Source organism: Pseudorasbora parva, chromosome 13, assembly GCF_024679245.1.
Source record: "Pseudorasbora parva isolate DD20220531a chromosome 13, ASM2467924v1, whole genome shotgun sequence".
Taxonomy (NCBI): Eukaryota; Metazoa; Chordata; class Actinopteri; order Cypriniformes; family Gobionidae; genus Pseudorasbora; species Pseudorasbora parva.
The window spans coordinates 17,826,769-17,854,357 of NC_090184.1; the positions used below are offsets into that span (position 1 = coordinate 17,826,769).

Here is a 27,589-nt window from a genome sequence, read left to right on the forward strand (position 1 = left end):
CCTGCGTAGAATCCAGCTCTACACAGTAAGATCTGAAACTATCTCCGCACTCAAAACTCTCTCTCTCTCTCTCTCTCGCTCTCTCTCCAAGCACGCACATACACACACACCCACTCACTCATAAATACAATAAGGCTGAAACAGGTGCTAGTGTTACAGGTATGACTGTTATGTAGCATGTTCAGTTTGGTACCAATCCATGACAGGAATCGGGTCAAGAGGAAATCGTTGCGAGGCGGCGTTCCAAAGAAATTGAAAGTGCCATGTGCGTATGAAATAGTCTCTGTCAAATTCATACGCACCTTCATAGGCTTCCGTATCAAGGGACAGTCTTTGTTTCCTTTACAAAAGAATTGCCAACTGAACGGACTTCCTCTGTATTCTACTGAAAAAGCCAATGTGAATTTCCCAGTCGGTGCAATTGGGTCACTCTAAAAACCTTTAAAGAGTTTCCTATACAAATAGCCGTTTTGGATGAAATCATCTTGGCATGGGTCTAAATTGCCACTGTAATATTGGAAGTGAATCCTCTTTCATGTATGTAGAAGTGTCAATTAAAGTTTAGCATCCTTACACTCAAACACACAAAGTTTAGAGGCTCATTTAAGAGGCAATATATTCGCGATTCATCGATTTTTGTGCCTGAGGGCAACCGTGAAGTAGCATGTTAATGGCTTGTCTTGTATTTCCTCGAGTCCTCTCTAAAACGTTGCAGGAAATATCGTATGTGAGAACACTTTGCATGAGGATATCACAGAGGAAGCAATGGGGAGCTAAATAGTGTGTAGAATCCAATAAAGATGTTATCTCCTTTCACTCATCATCGCAATTAAAGGGTTAGTTCACCCAAAAATGAAATTTCTTTCATTAATGACTCACCCCAATGTCGTTCCACACCCATAAGACCTCTGTTCATCCTCGGAACACAGTTTAAGATATTTTAGATTTAGTCCGAGGGCTTTCTGTGCTTTGAATGTAAGTGTATGCCCACTTGCTGTCCACGTCCAGAAGGGAATGAAATCATCATCAAAGTAGTCCATATGTGACATCAGTTGGTTAATTAGACTCTTTTGAAATACATTTTGGTCCAAAAATAACCAAAAATACCACTTTATTCAGCATTGTCTTCTCTTCCGTGTTCCTCAAATAAAAATTCAAACGGTCATGGATCATGATTCGGATCGCGCCTGTCAACTGGCAAACTGCTGAAATCACGTGACATTGGCGATACGAATCACAAATCAATCTGCTGATTCACGACCGTTTGAATCTTTATATGAGGTTTGAAAACAAACGCGGAAGAGAAGACAATGCTGAAAAAAGTCGAAGTTTTTGTTATTTTTGGACCAAAATGTATTGTCGACGCTTCAAAAGAGTCTAACTAACCAACTGATGTCACATATGGACTACTTTGATGATGTTTTCATTACCTTCTGGACATGGACAGCAAAGTGTGCATACACTTACATTCAAACGACAGAAAGCCCTTGGACTAAATCTAAAATATCTTAAACTGTGTTCCGATGATGAACGGAGATCTTACGGGTGTGGAACGACATTGGGGTGAGTCAGTAATGAAAGAAATTTCATGTTTGGGTAAACTAACCCTTTAACGGGAGAGTTCACCAAAAAAAAACCTTTGCTTTACTCACCCTCATGTTGTTCCAAACCTGTATGACTTTGTTTCTTCTGTGGAACACAAAAGGAAATATGTTGCTTTGGACTCCACCGACTTTCGGTACAAGAACAGTATCTTTTTATCTTCCACCCAAAAAAAAAAAAGAAAGTCATACAGGTTTAGTACGACATAAGGGTGAGAAAATTATGGCAGAGCGTTCATTTCTGGTTGAACTTTCCCTTTAAAAGATGATACAATCGCACCGATGTCATCACGCTTTGTACATGTTGGCGGCAGTGGCGAGCGCTAACTGCCCATTGGCCGCGACCACACACGGCTCCTCCTCCAGTAGTCCATTGGGATCAGCGTGCGGGATGCTGTCGTGGTAGCTGCTGAAGCTGATGTTGTCCTCCTTCAGCTCAATGGTCCAAAACGGGGCGTTCAGTTTTCGGTTGCGGTACTCACGATATGTATAGACGCCTCCGACGAAGCCCATGAGCAGGACGACGACCACGATGATGACGGCGAGGATGATGATGTTAAACTGCGTCCAGGACACTACTGTCAGAGCAGAGGCCGTGCTGTTGTGTCCAGCGGAGTCCCCCGTGCCGGACTCCAGGGTCGGTAGGCTTGGGTGGGTGGTGGGGGAGGAGGACGTGAGCAGAAGGGAAGGAGGTGTAGAAGAAACGGAACTTGTGGATTTGGGGGTTCCTGTTGTGGAGGTCTTGAAGTCTTGAGTTGGGGAGATTCTCACAGCTGAGAGAGAGAGAGAGAGAGAGAGAGAGAGAGAGAGAGAGAGAGAGAGAGAGAGAGAGAGAGAGAGAGAGAGAGAGAGAGAGAGAGAGAGAGAGAGAGAGAGAGAGAGAGAGAGAGAGAGAGAGTCAAGAAAGAAAGTCAAAAGGGAGACAAAAAGTCAACTATTAAAATTGTTAGGATATAAAGGATATAAACGAAAATGTAATAACTTGAAGCAATTAGATGAAGGAATTAAAGATTACAATAAATCTTGATAAAAATCTACCAAAAACCAAACCAAAGAGTGGCTTAGGACTGCATCTAGGCTTACTTTTTTTCAATAAATGTATTTTTTTTTTCTATTAATTTTTCAAAGTTGTAAACAAACATTATAGACGTATGCTTTACAAGAAATCCGTTTTTCAATGTGTTACTTGTTTCTTTGTAATTATTTGTGAATAGCAATTTCTAAGTGAAAATTGTTTCAAAGTAGGCTAAATCTTTTTTTTTTTTTTTTTTTTCAGTGACATGATCTTTTTTTTTTTTCATCCTGTGTTTGGACATATTTTGACCATAAATATAGATTTCTATAAATATAAAAGTCTCTCCCCATATTAGTAATTTAAAAAGGAATTTTCCATGTGTGACTCTGCATGAGCAACTGAAAAAAAAAAAAAAAAAAAACATCCTTTTATAAATATCTATATATTATGTCATTATCTATTTAAAGAAATGACCGGACACTTTTTGCATCTTTTCACGTCTTTACTATTTCAGTGATTGCATCTTTTGTAGTGACTCACAAAATCCATTTCAAAATGAGTTATCCACATTTAAAATAAGATCCCCAACAGGAAGCAGATGGGGAATTTCAAGCTTTTTAAATAGATTTACCTCCTGCTAATCACATTCAATAATATTTCTGTGTTCGTTTTGACGCATCCACGTGAGTGTGTGTGTGTGTGTTCGTGAGACAGAGGCTGCGCTGCATGCGTGGGGTGCGAGTGTATAGCTACATCCTACTACTTGACAGTTTCGTGTGCTTTAAGTATTGACAGGGCTTCCAACTCTCACTCATTCAGCGTGCGTGAGATTAGCAAATTACACTTTTCACACACTCTCACGCCACATCCATTTTCTCACGCAAAGAAAAATCGCGGAGCAAAGAGTACACGGACACCGACAGACAAGACAGAGCTACTGTTAAATGATGTAATAGGTCATGCGATTGCGATCGACATTCGATTGATTTTTATTTTATGCTTATACTCTTACTCTTTCTAAGTAATAGTAAATAAAAACGACTGGACATTGGTAGATGTTATACACCCAGCTAGCAGGGAACGTTCTCAGAACTTTTGGCTAACATTCCCTACAAATTCGGTTAATGTTCTGAAGAAAACATTTGAATGTAATGTTTAACGAATATTTTAAGTATGTTTTCTCATTTAATTTTTTCCCCTATAGCGTTAAAAGCAAACCAAGATATAACATTTTAACTGCAACATTCAAAGGATGTTTTAATGTTTCTGAGGTAACAAGTTGTACGATGATCTTAAAAAATATTCCCAATGTTTCATAATAACGAAGGAAGAATATTCTCTCCGGCACATTAGGACACTCTTTTGAGGATATCATTGAGAGATGACATGAATGTTCTTTATAAATGTTCTTCTAATTTGACAAGTTAACAAAATTAGAATGTGCCACTTGCAACCTTTTGATAATATTTTGGGAGTGTTCTTAAATTGAAGTTTTTATAATGATTTCAATATAACATTGTCCTAATGTTTCATAACAAACAAAGGAAGAACCTTCTCTCTGCCACATTAGGAAACTGTTATAAGGAAATCATTGAGGCCTGAGATGTAAGAAAGCGTTCTGATGAGCCCCAAAAACTGGGAACCACTATAATCATCACCAGTGTTGTGCAACTTCCAAACTGTAATATATTATAGATTACTGCTATTTAAAAGTAATTCTTTACATTACAATATTAGTCTCAGAATTTTAATGCGTTACATTACTCCTGTATTACTATTGAGTTCTGTTATAAGTATTAAAGATTATCTGGCAATATCTGGGAATAGCTTAGGTCTGTTCATAGACACAACAGAACTGTGTGTAAACACTTAAGTTACGACAATATGCGCATTTGTACTTTTCTTATTGTTGCGACATCGATGGTTATGTTGGTTTTAGACAATGGTTCCATTTGACTGCATTTGCATTTGACAAGCCTGTTCTTGTCCTTATCTCTGATAAACTAACCAATGCACATCCATCTTGCGAATGTACAGTAGGGATGTGACGGTGTGGACATTTTCCCACCGGTTAATCAAAGTGTGATGTCATGTGACAACACCGGTAATAACTGTATCTGGGCTTTTAAATCACTATTCTATCTAACCGAAAGGCAGAGGTGGTAAAAGTACTCAAAAGTTATACTCGAGTGAAAGTATATATACCTAAATAAAAAAATACTCCAGTAAAAGTAGAAAGTCCTCCATTCAAACATCACTTGAGTAAAAGTACAAAAGTATCAGATTTAAAACATACTCAAGTACCGAAAGTAAAAAGTAAATATTCAAATTAACTGTAAATATCAATAAGCAGATAAAATCTTTTGGGACTGATATGCAATGCTTTAATTGAACAAATGATAAGATTAGATACTGCAATTAAGAATGTGTTAGATTTGCAATTAATAGGAGACAATGAAGCACCTTAACGCAGTATAGGGGTTAAACTTAAAATAGACATGTTCCATAACATTAGCTCCATAAAACAGATGAGGAGCAAGATACTATTAACTAATTCAAAATTAATTCAAAAGCCATAACCACAATGACATATTACGTAACAATTAGTTAATAGTCATGTGCCTCAACAAGTAAAGTCATAATATAATTTTGCCAATTGTTATGATTAATGATTAATTAAACAGACAACTGAGAGTCGGAATGCATGCTTTGAATACATGACTTTACATTATTAGTTAATGTAATATGTTATTAGGGAATTAATGATGTCATATTTAATTAATAGCAATTCATATATTACTTACAGTTTTTCTCGATTGCTTAAACACTATAACCCGGCTTTTGAACTAAAATTTCAAAACCATAACGCAATTTATCAAAAAGCACACCCATTTCACTAAACTATAAACACTATTCCCTGTTTTGACACATGAGTCAGATTTGTTAAACTGTCACTGCAAAACTCTACACACAAATCCCTTAATTTCTCATTGCCTAGACCATCTGGTCATTTAGAAAGCACTAGAATTCAATATTGTTCACTCAAGTCAGCATAGTTTCAGCTCAATTAGCACACAATTACCCAGGTGAAAACACTAAGAGTCAAAATTTAACACACATCAATCAGAACTTTCAAGTTACATAAAAGTGCCAGAGTCAGTTCATTTGAGCTTTGGAACAATGGATCCACAAAGAAATGAAGGAAGAGGTCAAGGAGGGAGAGGAAGAGGACGTGGGTGGTGAAGGAGGAGGAAGAGGACATGGTGAAGGAGGAGGGAGAGGAAGAGGACGTGGTGAAGGAGGAGGAGAAAGTGGACATGGTGAAGGAGGAGGGAGAGGAAGAGGACGTGGTGAAGGAGGAGGAGGAAGAGGACATGGTGAAGGAGGAGGGAGAGGAAGAGGACGTGGTGAAGGAGGAGGAGGAGGAGGAGGAGGAGGAATGGGACATGGTGAAGGAGGAGGAGGAGGAGGAGGAGGAGGAGGAGGAGGAGGAAGACAAGCAGTCTCGGATGAAATTAGAGCCAGTTTAGTTGATTATACGAGAGAAGTGCCAATCATATGCATATTCCACATTTTATCATAAGTGTGGGGACATGCACTGGTCTTGGTCTTGACTCGGTCTCGGCCTGTCTTGGTCTTGGTCTTGACTCTGTCTCGGCCCTTCAAAGTCTTGGTCTTGTCTTGGTCTCGGTTTAGGTGGTCTTGACTACAACACTAGTGGAAAGTGTATGATCGAGAACCTTATATGCTTGTTCACCTCGTCCAGGCCATGTGTCAGTAGATGCGTGCCAGGGGTGGATCAGGCATGCAAGAGGATTTTACCCCCGCTGCCAGGCTAGGGCTAATATAGCCTGTGATGTGGATGAGATTCTCTGGCCTGACCCAGACCAAAGACGGGAGGCTGAGGCGGAATTTTTTTTTTTTTTTTTTTTTTTTTTTTTGTTGTACTGTGTAGTATGAATGAATGAATAAAAATGTGCCAATGTATCCATTGGTTGTGTCTTTTGTTCATCATGTGAAAAGGTTTGTGAGGAGGGGAACCACAAGTAACATAACTTACCAGTTTTGGAAATTTTGTTTTGAATTTATTGCACCAGTGTGTTAGACTATGTTGTAGTGTGTGTGATTTTGAGGGCTTGTGTGTCTTGTCTGAGGGCAAAGTTTGGTTTTTCAGCAAGAGTGAATGGTTTTGATTGTAGAGCTTCATTTTGACCTGAAAATAGGTTGTTTGGGAAACTGGGTGAGACGTTATGGATTTGTGTTTATAGTTTTGAGAATATGAGGCATAGTTTCAAGAAATGTGTTTAAGCAATCGAGAAAAACTGTAATCTATTACAGTTTTTCTCAATTGCTAAAACACTATTTCTGAAACCTTGCTCCATTTTCTGAAACCATTAAACACAAAACCTCCTCTTCAGCACTATTCCCAAAACCTCTGACTTCTCTTGCAAAATGAAACTTTCACCTCAAAACAGTTTTACCTGTGTTCAAAATCAAACACTGCTCTCAAATCATAAACAAAGTGATCAAAATGATAAACACTATCAAGCAATCAGTAAACAATACAGCAAAAAATAGAAAACACATTGTTCAAAACATAGTTCTCAGGCAGAAGTACATTTTTAATCTGAAAACAAATTTCATATTTTTCTGTCATTGTCTTGTGATCATAGTAGCTCAAAATTGGTCAGAAATTATTCCTACTCTGCTTTGCTTTGCAATTTTTTGTTCTTCCTCTTGCTTGTAGCCCTATTTTTACCAACTCATTCTCATGAAATGCATATACATCACAAATTGTATTTATTGTGCGATTTATACAGCACAATTATTTTCTATGTGCATATGATTTGCATTGTCACCCCATTGGGTAGGTTGAGTTGTTTGGAGTACGTGCACATAACACAATATAAAGGACATATCATATGCACACGAAAACTGCATGCGTAACATATGCACATAAAAACTCATTTTGGCATATAAATCGCACAATAAATACAATTTGTGCTATAGATATGCATTTTCATTAGATTAGGCTGATTTTTTCAGTAATGTACTCTGCATCTCACAAACTCGTTCTTTGTTGATATGAACCTGCAACCAGTCAAAATCTATTGAGCAGTCAGTGGCCTACTGTAAACAAATGGAAAGCAACATGTTCAGGGCAATATGATTTGTTAATTGTACAGTATACAGCCTACAATGCACTGTACTTATATTGGTTGTGTCTCATTATTTGAAACAGGTTAAATCAGTTTTGAGTGGTTGTGTTCAATCAATGACATTGTTGTGTTCTCCATTTGTATTTGATTGTTGCCACTTGTGTTAACCCGTATGAATGGCATGTGCATTAGAGAGCAGTATGTGTCTTGACAATGAGAATGTGTTTAGAGTTTTGCTGAAAAGTCTAAGTGAGATCTGCAAATTGTGTTTTATGATGTGAAATGGTTTAAGGTATTGACAACAGACTGCACAATTAGCTAAATGAGTTCAGGCAACTGAGAAATTTGTTCAGCCGATGGGTTTTAGTGTTTTAGCAATTGAGAAAAATTGTAAGTATTAGGTGCTGTTATGAACATTGAGATTACAAAAAACGAATGGCTGTTTTAAAAACGCCTTCACTAGCGCCGATGCTTTTGTTTGCGGGGTTTCCGGGGTAATCGCCGCATTCTGCCGTTCACCAGCGCCCTCTGCTGTCACTGAGCGGCACTTCATCAGCGCGGCTCCTTCACATGTTCAGTCATGTGCAAACGCACGTAGGGCTTGTTTACATCTGAGCGTGTCCATTTGATGCAGAACAGCGGTGTTGAGCATTTATACTGTTGATGAGCAATGTATTCTTGAGTGCATTATATAAAAAAATATTAATTGTTAATAAATTATTATTTATGATATTTTAAAGTTCCCACGATAACAATATCGTGCATATTCATTATCGTGATAAATCGCATTATCGAAAATCGGCACATGTCTAGTGGTGTGTTACATAGTTCTAAGTGAATGAAAATATCCTGCAAATTTTTAAATCTGAAAGTGCACCATATATAAAGTTATTGTCTCTTAAAAGTAAGGCTGTCGCAAATGGCACACTTCATGCAGGGTGTCCCATTTGTCATTTTAGATGTCAGAAGGACAGAAGGGCATTACGTCATGAAAGTGCAGACTCAGAGGAAGACTGTGAGGCTTTATAGGGCCATTGGGACAGTCGATGACTCATGACTCTTTTTCAAACGAGTCTATTGTGACATCATGACAAAACATTAGCATATTGCCTGACGCACTCACGCTGTGCAAAGATCATGGAAACCTTGAAAACTGCAGCAGATGATGTATGGCATCATGTCTGGAAGACGCTGTACCCTACAATGTGTTTATTGTGTAGGTCTTCCGGTTAACTTACGTTATTACTGTCTTACTGAAATACTACGGTAAATCAGCATGTGGGCTGCAATATTAGCCTACCTAAAACTGTGTCTAGTAATGCAGATTGTCTTATCAGATCTTACTACTTTGAGTAAAGATAAAGGATAGTGCAAGATTCGTTTTTCAAACGTTAATGTTTACATCAGATGGGCTAACTTATGCACTGTCATTGATACAGTTCCCACATGTGGGATTACACACACACACACACACACACACACACACACACACACACACACACACACACACACACACACACACACACACACACACAGCACACAGGTTTGTTGATGGAAGCTCACTTGCTAATGATGATGGTGAGGAATTGAAACATCTCGTAACCCAAACTGTGTAGCATCAATGAGACATCCTGCTCGAGGGTTGGGTTGAATAACTAGTTCTTTCGCGGTTTCATCATTGATTCAGACTCGCGCTGGGATTTATGTAAAATCAATGTCATCATTACGGCCTTTACAATGGGTGTTTCTCAAAAGGAAGGCTGCATCCTACAAAGACTATAATGACGCGGGCTTGTAAACGTGAGCATCGCGATTATTTGCCATTTGAAAAAAATAAAACCCATGAAATTATATTCATATGTGTCACGGTTCATGGATTCCCTGTCTCACTCTTGGGTGCGTGTTGAATGTAGGTGAGGGCGGAGCCTGGGATTGGCTCATCACGCACCTGTGGCTGATCACCTGCACCAGCTGCAACTCATCACCTTCACCCTATTTAGTCTCTCTGTTTCTCTCTTGTCTTTGTCAGAGCGTTGTTGGATGTTTCCCCTTGTGTCTCCGTGTTGGTTGTCGTTTCCCCCTTCCGTGAAACGCTGGATCCCTTCCCGGATTACCTCTACCGATCTCCCGAGTCACAGCTGCTCACAGCCTGCCCGTGTCGCCAACAGAGCCTCTCTCACTGCTCCGTCTTACCCGGACTTCTTCAGTGTTCTGAGTTTTGACTTCTGTGACACTATCTGTCAAATTAAACTGAGTTACTTGCAATTGAATCCTGCCTCTGTGAATCCGTTACAGAACGCTCTGACCAACCATGGATTCAGCGAGTATCAACGCCCTACTGACCAGCAGCAACGAGAGACTGGACCAGCAGGAGGCGAACTTAACTGCCACAGGACAGGCAGTACACACCTTGGTGGCACGGGTGGCCGAGCTGACCCAACAGATGCAACAACTCGTCGGTCCCACTGTGCCCGACCCACCGCCGATCCCCCACACACCATCTGCATCGCGTCAACCGGAACCACGTCTGCCTACCCCTGAGAGTTATGCCGGTGAGAGCAATTATTGCAGAGCCTTCCTTACCAAGTGTTCCTTGTTTTTCGCTCTTCAACCGCAGACTTTCAACACGGAGAGATCCAAGGTGGCATTCGTCCTCACCCTGCTCTCCGGACGAGCCGCACTTTGGGGAACGGCGGTGTGGGAAAATCAACATCCTTGCAGCTCTTCGTTCCAGACGCTGGCGGCGGAGATGAGAAGGGTGTTTGACCGAGCGGTAACCGGAAGAGAAGCGGCACGTCAACTCGCAGAGCTCCGTCAAGGTAACCGCTCGGTCTCGGATTATTCCATCGAGTTCCGCACCCTGGCCGCCGAGTGCAAGTGGAACGAGGAGGCACAGTGGGACATGTTCCTGCATGGGCTGGCTGACCGCATCCAGAAAGAGATTTTCATGATCGACCTTCCGGAGAAGATTGACGGACTGATCGAACTTGCGTTGAGGGTGGACACTCGTCTGAGTCGGCTGAGATCCAGGATGGAGTTTCAGCACAAGAGTGTCGAATGCCCTCAGGCCAACGCTGCGGATGCGGTCAGCTACACCTTCGACCCGGAGCCCATGCAGGTGGGTCGAGCTCGGCTCTCCCGGGAGGAGAGAGCGAGACGGAGATCCCGTGGTCTTTGCCTCTACTGCGGCGGGACCGGACACCTGCTAGACTCCTGCCCGGTAAGAGGACCACGCCCGGCGGTAAGGAGAAGGCTACTGTCGGGCGGGATCTCCGTGGAAAAGACCTCATCCTCCACTCTCCTTCCGGTGAGATTGCTGTGGGCAGCCCAGGAATTTTCCAGCCCAGCACTCCTCGACTCGGGAGCGGAGGGTAACTTTCTTGACTCTGCCCTTGCACACAAACTCAAAATACCCACCATTGCACTTAAGAACACCATCTCTGTCAACGCACTCAACGGACAAGTTCTCCCTGACATTTCATTCACCACAGAACCACTTACACTGATCACGTCTGGCAACCACACTGAACTCATTTCATTTTTTATCCTGGACTCCCCTTTGGCTCCCATTGTCCTCGGTCACCCTTGGCTGGAGTTACATAACCCAAGGGTTGACTGGGGACAAAACTCTGTGTCTGCATGGAGTGATAAGTGTTATGAGTCTTGTTTGGTGTCTGCTTGTTCGTCTGTGTCTCGTTCTGTTTTTCAGAGTGAGACGGTGAATCTGTCTAACGTGCCTCCGGAGTACCTCGACCTGAAGGAAGTGTTCAGTAAGTCCCGAGCTGCTTCTCTTCCTCCGCATCGTCCCTATGACTGTGCTATAGATTTACTCCCAGGTAAGTCTCCGCCTAAGGGCAAACTATACTCTCTTTCTATTCCAGAGAGGGAGGCCATGGAGAAATATATTTCTGATTCTCTAGCCTCCAAATTCATCCGCCCTTCCTCTTCTCCAGCGGGGGCGGGGTTCTTCTTCGTGGGGAAGAAGGATGGTTCTCTGCGACCTTGCATTGATTACCGAGGGCTGAATAACATCACGGTAAAGAATACCTATCCTTTGCCGTTGATGTCTTCAGCTTTCGAGAGGTTACAGGGAGCATCCGTCTTCACGAAGTTGGACTTACGTAACGCTTATCATTTGGTTCGCATCAGGGAGGGGGATGAATGGAAAACCGCATTTAACACCCCCAGGGGGCATTTTGAATATTTGGTCATGCCTTTCGGCCTTTCCAACTCCCCAGCGGTTTTCCAGGCACTCGTCAATGATGTGTTGAGAGACATGGTCGACCAATTCATATATGTCTACCTGGATGACATTTTGATTTTTTCTTCGTCTCTCCAGGAACATGTTCGACACGTCAGACGAGTGCTTCAGAGGTTGCTAGAGAATGGGCTTTTTGTCAAGGCGGAGAAATGCGCTTTTCATGCACAGTCTGTTCCTTTTTTAGGGTACATCGTGTCATCGGAGGGAATGCGCATGGATCCCGACAAGGTTAAGGCTGTGATGGATTGGCCAAGTCCAGATTCCCGTAAGGCCCTACAGAGGTTTCTGGGGTTCGCCAATTTCTATCGGCGTTTTATTCGCAATTTCAGCCAACTAGCCGCACCTCTGACTGCCTTGACCTCTCCCCGAACGACGTTCAGGTGGTCCGATACAGCCGAGGCTGTATTCGCCAAACTCAAAAGCCGCTTTGTTTCGGCTCCCATCTTAGTCGCCCCTGATTCCACACGTCAGTTCGTGGTAGAGGTCGACGCGTCAGAGGTGGGGGTAGGAGCGGTTCTTTCACAGCGCTCTCCCTCAGATGACAAGATGCACCCGTGCGCGTTTTTCTCCCATCGTCTTTCTCCTGCCGAACGCAATTATGACATTGGTAACAGAGAGTTGTTGGCCGTCAAGTTAGCGTTGGAGGAGTGGCGTCATTGGCTTGAAGGGTCGGGGGTACCTTTTATTGTATGGACGGATCATAAGAACCTTGAATATATTAGATCTGCTAAAAGACTCAACTCCAGGCAGGCTCGGTGGGCACTTTTTTTCGGACGTTTTGACTTTGTTCTCTCGTACCGCCCCGGGTCTAAAAACATCAAACCCGACTCTTTATCTCGTATTTTTGATGCTTCCGAACGCCCGGTTACTCCCGAGTGTATTTTGCCAGAGAAGATAGTTATCTCTACACTCACATGGGAGATCGAATCGAAGGTCAAAGTGGCCTTAGAAGGGGTAACGCCCCCGCCCGGCGGCCCACCGAGTTGTTTGTTCGTTCCGGAGGGGTTAAGATCCGAGGTCCTAAAATGGGGTCACTGCTCCAACATTGCTTGTCATCCAGGGGTAAACCGCACTTGCAGTTTAATAAAGCAACGATTTTGGTGGCCACTTATGGCTCGCGACATTCGCAGTTTTGTTTTGGCTTGCTCGGTCTGTGCGGTTGGTAAGACATCTAACCAACCTCCCCATGGGTTACTTCAGCCGTTGTCTGTTCCTTCGAGACCCTGGTCCCACATCGCTCTAGATTTTGTTACCGCCCTCCCCCCCTCCCAGGGCAAGACGGTCGTTTTGACCGTCGTGGACCGATTCTCGAAGGCAGCACATTTCATTCCCTTGCCCAAATTACCCTCAGCCAAGGAGACAGCGGTATCTGTAGTAGACCACGTCTTTCGGTTACATGGCCTCCCGATGGACGTGGTCTCCGACAGAGGTTCCCAATTTGTGTCCAAATTTTGGCAGGAGTTTTGTAAATTACTAGGAGCCACGGTTAGTCTGTCTTCGGGTTATCACCCCCAAAGCAACGGTCAGACCGAGAGAGCCAATCAGGATCTGGAAAGAGTGTTGCGATGTTTGGTATCCAAGAATCCTTCATCCTGGAGCCAGCAACTCTCTATGGTTGAGTACGCTCATAACTCGTTGCCAGTGTCATCTACGGGCCTTTCGCCATTTGAGTGTAGTGTAGGTTACCAGCCACCTATTTTTCCTAGTCTGGATTCCGAGGTCGCGGTCCCCTCTGTTCACGCCTTTATCCAGAGGTGTCATCGCACATGGACCAGAGCCCGTGAGACTCTGCTCCAGGTGGGAGCGCGCACCAAGGCTAAAGCCGATCGCCACCGGTCTAAGCCTCCCGTTTACGTCGTCGGTCAAAAAGTGTGGCTTTCTACCAAGAACATTCCTCTCCGCTCCGTATCTAATAAACTTGCTCCCAAATTTATCGGCCCGTTCACTGTCACCAAGATCATTAGTCCGGTGACAGTCCGCCTCAAACTCCCTCCGGCGTACAGGAGGATTCATCCCGCCTTCCATGTATCCAAAATCAAACCTGTTTTTCACTCCCACCTTAATCCGCCAGTCCCGGTTCCCCCACCGCCGCGACTCGTAGATGGGGAACCAACTTATTCGGTTAATCGCATTCTGGATTCTAGACGGAGGGGACGCGGTTTCCAGTACTTGGTGGACTGGGAAGGTTACGGTCCGGAGGAGAGAAGTTGGGTTCCTGCTAGGGACATTCTGGATCACTCCCTTATTGATGATTACAATCAACAGGTAAGGTCGGCTGGGAGCGTCAGGGGACGCTCCTAGGGGGAGGGGTACTGTCACGGTTCATGGATTCCCTGTCTCACTCTTGGGTGCGTGTTGAATGTAGGTGAGGGCGGAGCCTGGGATTGGCTCATCACGCACCTGTGGCTGATCACCTGCACCAGCTGCAACTCATCACCTTCACCCTATTTAGTCTCTCTGTTTCTCTCTTGTCTTTGTCAGAGCGTTGTTGGATGTTTCCCCTTGTGTCTCCGTGTTGGTTGTCGTTTCCCCCTTCCGTGAAACGCTGGATCCCTTCCCGGATTACCTCTACCGATCTCCCGAGTCACAGCTGCTCACAGCCTGCCCGTGTCGCCAACAGAGCCTCTCTCACTGCTCCGTCTTACCCGGACTTCTTCAGTGTTCTGAGTTTTGACTTCTGTGACACTATCTGTCAAATTAAACTGAGTTACTTGCAATTGAATCCTGCCTCTGTGAATCCGTTACAATATGACATGCTGAAACATATGCCACTGACTGTAACGTTACCTGGGATGAAGACATTTCACACGCGCCGCCGAAGAACACCTGCATGTGAACTCCTCCTGCAGTGTTCAGGGGAACTGTTAGTGCTGCACCAACCCGCGGGGCCGCTTTTATGAAGTTATTTGGCCCGCCCCGCACCACTGTATATATTTTTACAACCCGCCCCGCACCTGCGACCATTAAATAGACATACGGGGTCCACGGGTTATGAGACGACCCGCGCATTACTAGTTCAGGGCTCTCAGGGTTGTCATGTCAACAAATGCACGCGCGATGACATCCCCTGTTGTAGGATGACAGCTTACGACAGTAGTTGAGGACATTATTTTTTCCTAACTGTAGGGGGACCCCGAGAGCAAAAGTGCTGCTTTAACCCTTTAGGCGCCAGAGGTTTTTTCCTAAAATGTTCGATTTTGACATCTTCATTTCAAAAGGCTATATCTTAAAAGTGATAAAAGATGGAAACTTTATGTAAATTAGAGAAATATTAAGGAGGACCATAAGTTTATGTAGAGATTACGTTTTCTCATCTAATTTGCATATTATGACGTCATAACGTTGGGGCAATCTTGGATTATAGAATTTTCATGAAAAGCCACATGTTTAAATGATAAAATGCAGCACTTCTTTCCCCCCAAAATGTCCCTTACCTTTTTTATGCTATATTGCACAATACTGAATGTTCAGGTAAATAGTAAACAAACTGTGTAAATCATTACTAATAAATGGTAGAAACAAACCGAATGCATGTAGCGGTTTGCCTTTTGCTGTAGAGATTTTCAATTTACTACATACAGTAAGCACTCTGATTCCATATATAGGGCACATATATATTATATATTATGCATAATAGCCCTCCTGCCCCGTGTCACAGCGCGTCTACTCGCGTCCAGATCTGCCTCACGCGCCGCCGAGTCTGCACAGCCTGGACCACTGTTATTGTAATTTTGACACCCCACCCCGCCTCCACGTTGCCCTCGAACTTGCTTATGAATTCTTCGACCTCTTCTAACATACCCAGTGGCGTTAGATAAAGTCTCCACCACAGTACTGTCACCGTGATCGCGGAGATGCGCGCGGTGAGAAGACGCGCGCTTCATGGTGAGCGCGGCAAAAATCTCCCGCGGCCGCCTCATTCCCAACACTAACACACCTGCTAACTTCGCGATGAACACTGGGACCCCGGGAAACATTATTCCCACCACTGACATTGGGCAAAGGACCATCTACATTGGGCAAATGATCCACCGTTTGTGCTTTAGTGTAACGTTAGGTTTAGTTTCACTTTCAGAATCACCGTCATCTCATATTTCCCTTCAGAATCAGGGTCCGCGAATAGAAGACCCAACACTTCATCGCGGGTAAGCTTTATTGATGCCATTAGAAAATAATTATAGTAATAAAAATCTAATGCAAATACTCGCTGACGTTGACAATGCTCTGATAAAACAACTCACTCGCACGTCAGCTCCGCTTTTGTTTACACTGATTCAAAGCGCTCTTGCTCGCATATTTTGTATAGGATCATGATGTTTGTATGAGTCAGGGATGAAGTACAACATGTCTACCATCTAGTGGAGGGGAGGTTGATTGAAATTTGACACCCTATTTGACAAAATCGGCCGTTTTATTCAGTGACGCACCTTGTCGAGTAAACTCGACCGTGGCGCCAAGAGGGTTAAAACTTAATTTTGGAAAAATACTTTGTATTACAAATCTTTATACTAACTGGGTTTCTATTATGCAATACAGTGAATGACAGTCGACTGTGGTCTCCCAGTGGCTTACATTATTCTCAGTTTAGTGTTAATGATAAATTTACAGCAAAACTAAAGATAACATAACAAGACAAGCTTAGTACTCACTAATTTTTCATCCTTTTATTTTTGTAAATTTAAATGTGTGCAAAGCATTGTGGGTGATTTAAGGCCACAGGATACATCCACTGCATCCTTCAAAACAGGCCGAATGAAGGCAGTGAAATAAGGGTTGCATTCCAAGGATCCTTTAGACGATTCAGCCTTCATAGGATGCAGCCTTCCGTTTGAGAAACACCCAGTGTATACTATCAGTGAGCATTAGGAAGCTTCCGGACGGAGCCAAAGTTTACGGTAATGGACGTTTGTTTTTAGAAATACCCGCTGTATTCAGAGCAGAGTAGGCTCGTGGAAAGAAGAGATGTAGAGAGACTTTTGAAAATCTTTGATTCATCCATCGAGTTGTTTGAGAATCATTGAAAATTGTGGTATGTGCAATGTGCATTATGAGAACATGAAAAGTTTTATGACCTTTGATGCATGTAAACCTGTTGTTGGAGAACTCCAAAACAAAACTAGGAAACTTTAAAATAGCATAATAGAGTTATGACTTTAAAAGACGACACTGCAAAATACAGTGCATATGTTTTCACGTTATTGAAAAGGATGAATGATGAATAGCCTATAAGAACGACATGTTTACATGAAACACAGCAAGTCATCCTGTGTCAAGTATAACTGTGATAAGACTAATACAAACAAGACTCTTTTTTACGTCTCTCAACTTTCTCTTCACAAAATCCCACAGATTCTCTATGGGGTTCAGGTCAGGAGAGTTGGCAGGCCAATTGAGCACAGTAATACCATGGTCAGTAAACCATTTACCAGTGGTTTTGGCACTGTGAGCAGGTGCCAGGTCGTGCTGAAAAATGAAATCTTCATCTCCATAAAGCTTTTTAGCAGATGGAAGCATGAAGTGCTCCAAAATCTCCTGATAGCGAGCTGCATTGACCCTGCCCTTGATAAAACACAGTGGACCAACACCAGCAGCTGACATGGCACCCCAGACCATCACTGACTGTGGGTACTTGACACTGGACTTCAGGCATTTTGGCATTTCCTTCTCCCCAGTCTTCCTCCAGACTCTGGCACTTTAATTCCTGAATGACATGCAAAATTTGCTTTCATCCGAAAAAAGTACTTGGACCACTGAGCAACAGTCCAGTGCTGCTTCTCTGTAGCCCAAAGTGGCTTGACCTGGGGAATGCGGCACCTGTAGCCCATTTCCTGCACACGCCTGTGCACGGTGGCTCTGGATGTTTCTACTCCAGACTCAGTCTACTGCTTCCGCAGGTCCCCCAAGGTCTGGAACCGGTCCTTCTCCACAATCTTCCTCAGGGTCCGGTCACCTCTTCTCATTGTGCAGCGGTTTTTTGCCACACTTTTTCCTTCCCACAGGTGCCTTGATACAGCACTCTGGAAACAGCCTATTCGCTCAGAAATTTCTTTCTGTGTCTTACCCTCTCGCTTGAGGGTGTCAATGATGGCCTTCTGGACAGGGTCGGCTCGGCAGTCTTACCCATGATTGCGGTTTTGAGTAATGAACCAGGCTGAGAGTTTTTAGAAGCCTCAGGAATCATTTGCAGGTGTTTAGAGTGAATTAGTTGATTCAGATGATTAGGTTAATAGCTCGTTTAGAGAACCTTTTCATGATATGCTAATTTTTTGAGATAGGAATTTTGGGTTTTCATGAGCTGTATGCCAAAATCATCAGTATTAAAACAATAAAAGACCTGAAATATTTCAGTTGGTGTGCAATGAATCTAAAATATATGAAAGATTAATTTTTATCATTACATTATGGAAAATAATGAACTTTATCACAATATGCAAATTTTTTGAAAAGGACCTGTATAACTTGAAATGAATGTAAAAAAAAAGTGAAACATAAAAATGCAAATACATATGTGGCGAGGTGGGTGAGCAAGACATGGGAGGAGCGAGAGGAGACCGGTGCGTGATTGAAGATGAGCGTCACCTGCGAGTCACACCGCCGTCTCGAATCCTCTCATGAGGGAGCTAACGAGTGACACCGGTGAAGGACTAGAGAGAACCAGGCCTGGATTTTATGAGTTGTGTTGTGGGTGTATCATGTGTGTGCGGGCAGTCGTCCGTGAGGGGCTGCCCGCGTTACTTTCGTTTTGTTTATTTATTTAATTAAATTTGTTGAATGTACGCCGGTTCCCGCCTCCTTCTTCCCTCATACGAACTATTACACGTACATTTAACTGTATGTCAATAATACATAAAATAAGGCGTGCCTACACAGGAAGTCTCTGGGATATCAGCAACCACTGAGTCATAAATAATGAGTGCAGGCTTTAATGTAACCTAGTCTGGATAATTTTTAATGATTTTATTACACTGTTCGCACTTTCACCTGAGGTTAAGGATCTATGGTGAGGAGTAGGATGGAAAACCATTGTTTATGGTTAGTGTAGACCAGAGTATGTGAGTGGAGTGGGAGCGGAGCGAGGAGTGGAGCGGCGAGATTTTGAATGGAGTGAGGTTTGAGGAGCAGATTTTTTTTAAAGTCGGAGCGTTGTGGTTTTCACTCGCTCCGAGAGCGCTCCACTACCCCTCCATCACGAGTACAATTCATGCCAACGGGCCGGCACATAATATTAATAACTACATTTTTAGCCAGAACTAGAGCTTAGATCGGCTCAAAAAAATCAAGCCCGACCCACCCGAGCCCGTGCACCCGAGAGACCGGCCCTGCCAGACACATTACCTGTAATTATGAGCCCGAGCCCGATTTAAACCCGACCATTTTTGAATACGTGGGCGTTCTGGTGAGAGCGAGCCTGTAATGACTAATGCGGAGCGTAGCTGAGCCGGTGTGATCAGCTCAATAATCCGCAGGCCCACCAAAATGATGAGACGCGAGTAGGTCAGAAATGATTGTGGTGGTTATATTTAGTTTAATATTAAGTTATGTTTTGTAAAAAGCCTTTCTTTCGTTTTGTACAAATTGTCTCTTAATTTTAATAAAGGTTTCTTTGGCCAATTGCATATTTAATAAATAAGAAACAAATAAGTAGACAATGAGGTCGCGGAAGCGATCGCTTTCATCATGAACTGGAGCGCGTCTCAAATAAACTGAAACTCAGCAGGCTTGCCTCACAGACAAGAGAAATATGTAGCCTAATATGTGTAGAAATGAAAAGATTTAAATAAGCATAGTACAGTGTTCAGAACTCACATGGTAAATAATGAGCTTGATACAGATGGATCACGCGGCGATGGGCATGAGCGGGATGTTTAAGTTTAAGGGATTTTTATTTACCTTCTACATAGCCTACTGAATATGATCGGGTGAAAGCACATTTTTAACAGGTAGCACTTATTCACACACGTAATCGTTCTCTCTAATGCATTCAAAAACATCTTGCAGTGCTTACCTGCTTACAGTTATCAGTAGTTATTTACATTATACAGTTATTCTATTATTCTATTAGGCTATGTGATTTTGAATTAGCAGAAATCTGTATTGATCCGTAGATAAAATAACTGATGAAAACGTTTATCTTTCCAAACTTTCAAACAAAATTTGCACTGCAAAAAGCATCAATGATATTTAACTTGTAATGCTGATAAAGCCTATAAGTTTGGCATAGTGGGGGGGGGGGGGGGGGGGGGGGGGAATGAACACAAATGTTCCAATAAACCACGTTGAAACTAGGCTCTTAATCTCCTATTGTTTGTTTTTTATAAATTTTTTCAGTTAATGCAGGTTATAAAACAAACTTTATAGTGATATTTCAGAGCTTACTAAAATACTTTAGCAGTTACCCGCAAATTTCCTCGGAGCGAAGACGTAGCGGTGTTTCTGATATCAGTGAGCGAGGAGTGGAGTGAGGAGCCGGAGATGGTGAACCCGGAGCGGAGGGACTAACCATAAACAACTGTCCCTACCATAGATCCTTAACCTCAGGAGAGACTGCGAACAGTGTAATAAAATCATTAAAAATTATCCAGACTAGGTTACATTAAAGCTTGAACTCATTATTTATGACTCAGTGGTTGCTGATATCCCAGCAACCATTTCAGCAACAAAATCACTCACATACCATTGAGATGACACCATTGTGAGTTACTGATATTCACAGTCCAGTCATTGACCACTTGATATTTTATGTGCACAGATACTAAATCTTTCCTGCAGAACCTATTATTGAGTGATATCTGACAATGTCGATAGTTTGATTTTCTTGAGGAAAAAAACAGATCTCCCATATAATGCTGTAAACTAGGGAACCCACTCACTTGGTACATCGGGACTTGGGGAAAGCAGTGGGATTCATCTGCAGAAATTCATTTGTTGCAACAGCATAAATCATAAAAAAAATCACAATAAAGTGGTAAGCCATGTAGAAAAGTCCAGCAACATCCAATCAGGCAACCAAATCCAAATGAGTAACGGTATAAAACGGATAAGCCCAAATCAAGGCAAGACATAAAAATGGGGAAATGCTCAGAATTGCAGACCTTGCAAACAAAACGTTGCAATGAACAAAGGGGGGTGCGTCTCGTATTATTGCATTGTGGCGAGGGGGGCGTGGTTCTGCGAGGTCTGCAGCGGGAGAGAGAGCTCAGAGCTGAGCGGCAGGTAAGTAGGCCAAGCAAAAATGACAAACACCTGTTTCGGATTGCAGTAAAAGAGATCGCATTTAAGGGCCGGGAGAGAGTCGAGAGAGAGAGTTGCACTAGGACTTCGCGTGCACAGCAGAGAAACTGAGAGGCCTGACACAGAGTCTGATTGAGAAAGGAGCGATCCATATCGTGGAGAAACTGAGTTACCACACACACACACGTGTTTATTGTTTATTTGAAAAAACTGAATAAAGAGAGGGCCGCAGGGAAATCTGGGCCGGAGTGCTGGTGCTGCGGGGACCCCGGACATTTTATCGATCAGTGTCCGGTGATGGAGGTGGGGACGCTGGTCCGGGTCCCCGACGCGCCACCCCCGATCAGGCTGGCCTGTACCAAATACCCGTGAGTATCAAGGGGGGTACTTATAAAGCTTTGGTGGATTCAGTTTGTAACCAGACCTCCATGTACCAAAGCCTGATTCAACCCGGGGCATGGGATAAGTGCCGCATGGTTATGGTGAGGTGTGTACACGGGGAGGTGAGAGAATACCCTTTAGTGCCGGTGGATATTCTATTCCGGGGTCAAAAACATAGAGTTGAGGTGGCCGTTAACCAGCACCTCCGGCATCCACTGATTTTGGGGACCAATTGGCCAGATTTTAATAAATTATTGGGATGTTTGTGTGTGGATGCCTTTTGGGGAAAAAAGAGAAAGGGAAGGTGGCGGTCGCGCAGGCGGGGCAGGTTGAGCCGAGACCACTGGGCACTGATCCGGGGGAACAGAGCGCTCCGGAAACGTCAGTGTTTTCGGAGCGTGAGGATTTTCCCCTGGAACAGTCCCAGGATGAAACACTCAAAAATGTGTTTAATCAGGCCTGTGCCATCGAGGGCCATCCCCTCCGTCCTGATCATCCACTCACCTTTCCTTATTTTACTCTGTTAAAGGACAGGTTGTATCGGGTGACCCAAGATGCCCAGACAAAACAGACTACAACCCAGTTGTTAATTCCAAAAAGCCGTCGGGAAATGCTTTTCCAGGCGGCTCATCACAATCCGATGGCCGGGCATTTAGGGCAAACAGCGGCACTAAACCGCCTCATGGCCCGATTCTATTTGGCCGGGCATTCATGAGAATGTACACCGGTGGTGTGCGTCTTGTCGTGAATGTCAGTTGGTAAACCCACCGGCCCAACCAAAAGCACCATTGTGCCCCCTCTCGTTGATGCAGGTCCCCTTCGAAATAATTGGTATGGACCTCATCGGGCCATTAGAGCGGTCAGCCCGCGGACATCGCTTTGCTTTAGTCCTAATAGATTATGCAATGAGATATCCCAAGGCAGTGCCACAACGTAACATTTCCGTGAAAAGTGTTGCGAGTGCACTCTTCTCCCTAATCTCCCGTGTGGGAATCCCGAAAGAGATTCTCACCGATCAAGGCATGTCACGTCACGTTCATTGTTCATGATTGTTCATTGTCCGTGATTGTTCATGTCACGGACAATCCGCAAACTTTACGAATTATTGGGCATTAAATCTATTCGGACCAGCGTCTATCCCCCACAAACAGACGGGCTGGTAGAAAGATTTAATCGCACGTTGAAAGCGATGATTTGTGAGTTTGTTCACGAAGATGCCAAAAATTGGGACAAATGGCTAGAACCTCTCTTGTTCGCTGTCCGCGAGGTCACCCAAGCCTCCACAGGGTTTTCCCCCTTCAAGCTTCTCTATGGCCGCCCACCCTGAGGGGTTTTGGATGTCATTAGGGAAGCTTGGGAGGACGGACCATCCGCTAGTAAAAACGAAATTCAGTTTGTGTTGGACCTGAGAACAAAACTCCACACGCTGGGGTGGCTTTCTATGCAGAATTTATTACAGGCTCAAGACAAACAAAGACAGATGTACAACAAAGGGGCTAGATTACGAAAATTTTCACCGGGAGAGAAAGTACTTCTATTACTCCCCACCTCTAGTTCCAAATTACGTGCAAAGTGGCAAGGACCGTTTGAGGTCACACGACGAGTAGGGGATCTGAACTATGAGGTCATTCGGTCCGACAGGGACGGGGCACGTCAAATATACCACCTCAATTTATTAAAAAAATGGGTTGAGGCAGAGGCTGTGATGCTGGCAACGGTATTGAGTGGAGAGGATGATCTCGGACCAGAGGCGATTTAAAAGACACACGCCCTGGTCCCGGGGGGAGATCACCTCTCACCCTCCAAGTTCATAGACCTCAAACAACTACAGGCGGATTTCGCCAACGTGTTCTCGCCGGTGTTCTCGACCGACCTCCTCCAACACCACGTTGAGATCAAGCTGGGCTTGGTGGTACGCAGCTGACCGTATAGATTGCCTGAACACAAAAAGAAAGTGGTCCAGGCTGAATTAGAGGCAATGCTAGAGATGGGGGTTATAGAAAAATCCAACAGTGACTGGGCAAGCTCGATCGTTTTGGTACCAAAACCTGACGGCTCGGTCCGGTTCTGCGTGGATTACAGAAAAGTCAATGCGGTGTCGAAATTTGATGCATATCCCATGCCATGGATTGACGAATTGCTTGATCGGCTAGGTACTGCTCGTTTTTATTCGATGCTGGACTTGACAAAGGGTTACTGGCAGATCCCCTTGTCTCCAGTAACCAAAGAAAAAAACGCTTTTACCACACCGTTTGGATTGCACCAATACGTTACGCTTCCTTTCGGGCTGTTCGGGGCACCGGCGACTTTTCAGCACCTGATGGATCGAATTTCTCGGCCGCATGCTGCATATGCCGCTGCCTATCTAGATGATATCATCATTTATAGTGGTGACTGGCAGCGTCATATGCAGCATTTGCGAGCGGTCCTCAGGTTGCTGAGAAGGGCTGGGCTCACGGCCAACCCGAAGAAGTGTGCAATTGGGCGGGTGGAAGTAAGATATCTAGGCTTCCACTTGGGTCATGGGCAGGTGCGTCCCCAAATTAATAAGACTGCAGCAGTTGCGGCCTGCCCAAGACCCAAGACCAAAAAGGAGGTTAGACAGTTCCAGGAGCTGGTGGGATATTATAGGAGGTTTGTACCTAATTATTCGGACCTTGCCAGCCTGCTGACTGATCTAACTAAAAAGGAAGAACCAGATACAGTTCATTGGACGGAGCAATGCCAGCAGGCTTTCACTAATTTAAAGGCAGCTCTGTGTGGTGGGCTGCTCCTACAAGCTCCTGACTTTTCTTTTTCTCCTCTCCCTTTTTCTCTGCAGACAGACGCCTCGGACAGGGGCCTGGGCGCGGTCCTGTCCCAGGAGGTGGAGGGGGAGGAACGGCCGGTGCTGTACATCAGTCGAAAGCTCTCTAAGAGAGAGACGATGTACAGCACCATAGAGAAGGAGTGTTTGGCCATCAGGTGCGCGGTCCTCACCCTTCGCTATTACCTCCTGGGACGGGAGTTCACCCTCTGTTCGGATCACGCCTCCTTGCAGTGGCTCCACCGCATGAAGGATACCAACGCGTGGATCACCCGTTGGTATCTAGCTTTACAGCCTTTTAAGTTCAAGGTGATCCACAGGCGGGGTGTTCAGATGGCTGCGGCCGACTTCCTCTCCCGTCTGATTGAGAAAGGAGCGATCCATATCGTGGAGAAACTGAGTTACCACACACACACACACATGTTTATTGTTTATTTAAAAAGACTCAATAAAGAGAGCGAGTCCCAGTCAAAGCCGACCCCTGTCTTCTTCCTTCCTAACACAACAAACTTTACTACATGCATCCTTGTTTCCTTTCCTAGCTTCCTTTCATCACGTTTTATGGGAGGGAAGGAAGCTAGGAAAAGACATAAGGACAGCGGAATCGAATCAATGAAATGATATATCCTCGCTCCTTTTAGTGTCACTTCAAAGCGTCACCAAGTAATGATGACTCTGCTGGATTTAGCTTGCACGTAAGGATTCCTGAACATTAGAAATATTTATATTGTAATAGTTTCAACCTCCACAAAATACCACATTTGTATGTATTTTTTTAATGTATTACCAGTTATTATTAACAATTAATTATTCCCAGTTTTAACTGCATTTTATTTATTGCATAGTATAACAGTTTAAATTTTCTTTCAACTTTCCTACTACAGTTGTTGTAATTTGACATACATTTGTGTCTTGTATATTTAAACAATATTGAGAATTATGGTAATAATAATACTAAATGAACAATGGCATGATGTGAAGGGGGAGGAGAATTTAAACGTCACGTTTAGTCGATAAAACACTTATCAATAAAACACTGCAAAGGATACGCCTGTGTCTCCTCCCTCACGACTCACTCCTCTATCCTCGCCTCCTCGCAGTGCAGTAAGAGGGTTGAGATGTCCTACAAAATGGCTGAGGTCCATCAGTTTCCGGGTCATAGGCTGGAGGACGGAGGAGCGAGGAAACGAGGAGGGATATTGGCTGCGTCCGAAAACCTAGGTAGCTGACTCGTTGCCCCGCTGCCTTATCAGACAATGGCTTGTAAGGTAGTGTTTTGTGCATTAAGGCACCTCACTAAACAGATTTCGGACAGACTTCTAAGGCAGTGTAACAGTTTAATAATCTACAGTAAAATAGAGCAAGCTTTGGTGAAAACTAAACTAATATTTAATTATGACATTAGTAAATTCTTGCTAGAAATGACATTAGAAGTTGAAAATATTGGTAAAAACATAGGTTTACACAAACTGACCAGCAAAAGCAACTTTCGGATGCCATCCTTTTCCCCAGCTCAACTGTCACTGAATGGAAAGCACAGGATTATGGGATATCAAAGGCAGCGAAGGATACATGTGTGCTGCCTTCAAAAATCGGTCTCTCAGGAGACAGGAAGTGAAGCAAACATTATATTTGGACGTGGCTTGATGCGTTCCTGCCTTCAAATGTGTCCTTTGAAGGCAGCATTTTCCAGGTTTCGGACTCAGCCATTTAGAAGCACCCAGGGAATCCCAGGGATTTACAGGAACTGAGGATTGAGTTCAGAATAAAGGAGAGGCCGCCCTCTGGCGGTTAGGATGGGGAACCTCAGGTCAGGATGTCACTGCTATAATATCAGAGGTAAAAATGAACAACAGTCATATTCAACTGCTATTTATTTTCAGATATAATAAGTACACTCAAATAAAACAAAATGTTTGTATACAACAGTGGTTTCATAAACTGAAATTTATTCAAGCATATGAACAATATAAAAAGCTATCTTAGGAACTGTGAACGTTGGATAACTTTTCTAGGTAAATGTAGTGTTACCATAAGTGACATAGAGCCCTATTTTAACAATCTAGGTGCATGATCTGCAGTGCATGGCACAGGTGCATTTAGGCCATGTCCTAATCTACTTTTGCTTGCTTAACGACGCCTGGTGTATGATAGGGCCCATATTGTTCACTAGCTGATTTACTGAATTATTTCCACGAATGAAACATTGATTGAGGGATTACATAAAACATGATACATTTATGTAAGTTGTACTGCATCTTTCAACCTACCTTTTAATGTTTATGCATGTTTTTTGTGCTATAACTTGTATTAAAGCGGAAGAAAAGACACCCTACGCTGCTGCTGAGCTGACACGCTACGATCTGTCATAATAATAAAGTTTATTTTATAAATCACCTTTAAAAGCATCTTCTCAAAGAGCTGCACACAAAATAAACAATAATCCAAGCTATGCAATGCTTTATATGTCAGTACAATCATTTCAAAATCAACTCGGATCGAGCCAATATTCTGGCGGCCGAGTTCTGGACATATTACAGTTTGTTTAGTGTGGATTTAGAAACTCCATTTAGCACAGGATGCAATCTTGCTATATTTCTGAGGTGAAAAAAAGGATGATTTTATAGTACTCTGAAGAAAATAATCAAACAAAAGACTAGTGTTAATTTCGTCAGACGAAACGAGACGAAATATGTTCGTTAACGACCTTTTTTTCCATGTCTAAGACAAGATGATGACGAGACTGCACCACTGTCCAAAAACACTGACTAAGACTAAATTAACATGCATTATTGTTGACAAAAAAGGACGAGACTAAAATGTTTTGCATAAAATAAAAACTAAGATAAAATCTCTCTTCATTTTTGTCTACAATCATCTCTACTTTTTCATCACAAGATAGAATATTCAGTTATGGTTCAGCACAACATCAGTCTCTCCCCTTCTTTGAGGAACTATGACGAAACAAAAGCTTATTGGGAAAAGCTTATCAAGCTGCAGGTCAGGCTGGTGCTGCGCTGCACACTATAGCCCCGTTTCCACCACAGGAACTTTACCCAGGAACTAGGAACTTTGGGTGGTACTTCATGTGTTTAGACCGCAGGAACCAGGGTCTAAATGAAGTTCCGGGTAAAT

The 27,589-nt window shown here is 43.5% G+C and overlaps 1 protein-coding gene across 1 annotated transcript in view; it reads right to left on the minus strand.

Annotated features, from left to right (window-relative positions):
• Positions 1-1,520: 1,520 nt before the first annotated feature.
• The window catches only part of si:ch211-158d24.2 (multiple epidermal growth factor-like domains protein 9), a 106,006-nt gene continuing 79,937 nt past the window's right edge, over positions 1,521-27,589 (minus strand). Inside the window, exon 6 of the mRNA XM_067413322.1 lies at positions 1,521-2,374. Within this exon, the coding sequence (XP_067269423.1) occupies positions 1,890-2,374 (485 nt within the window). The 3' untranslated portion in view covers positions 1,521-1,889. The remainder of the gene's footprint in view (positions 2,375-27,589) is intronic.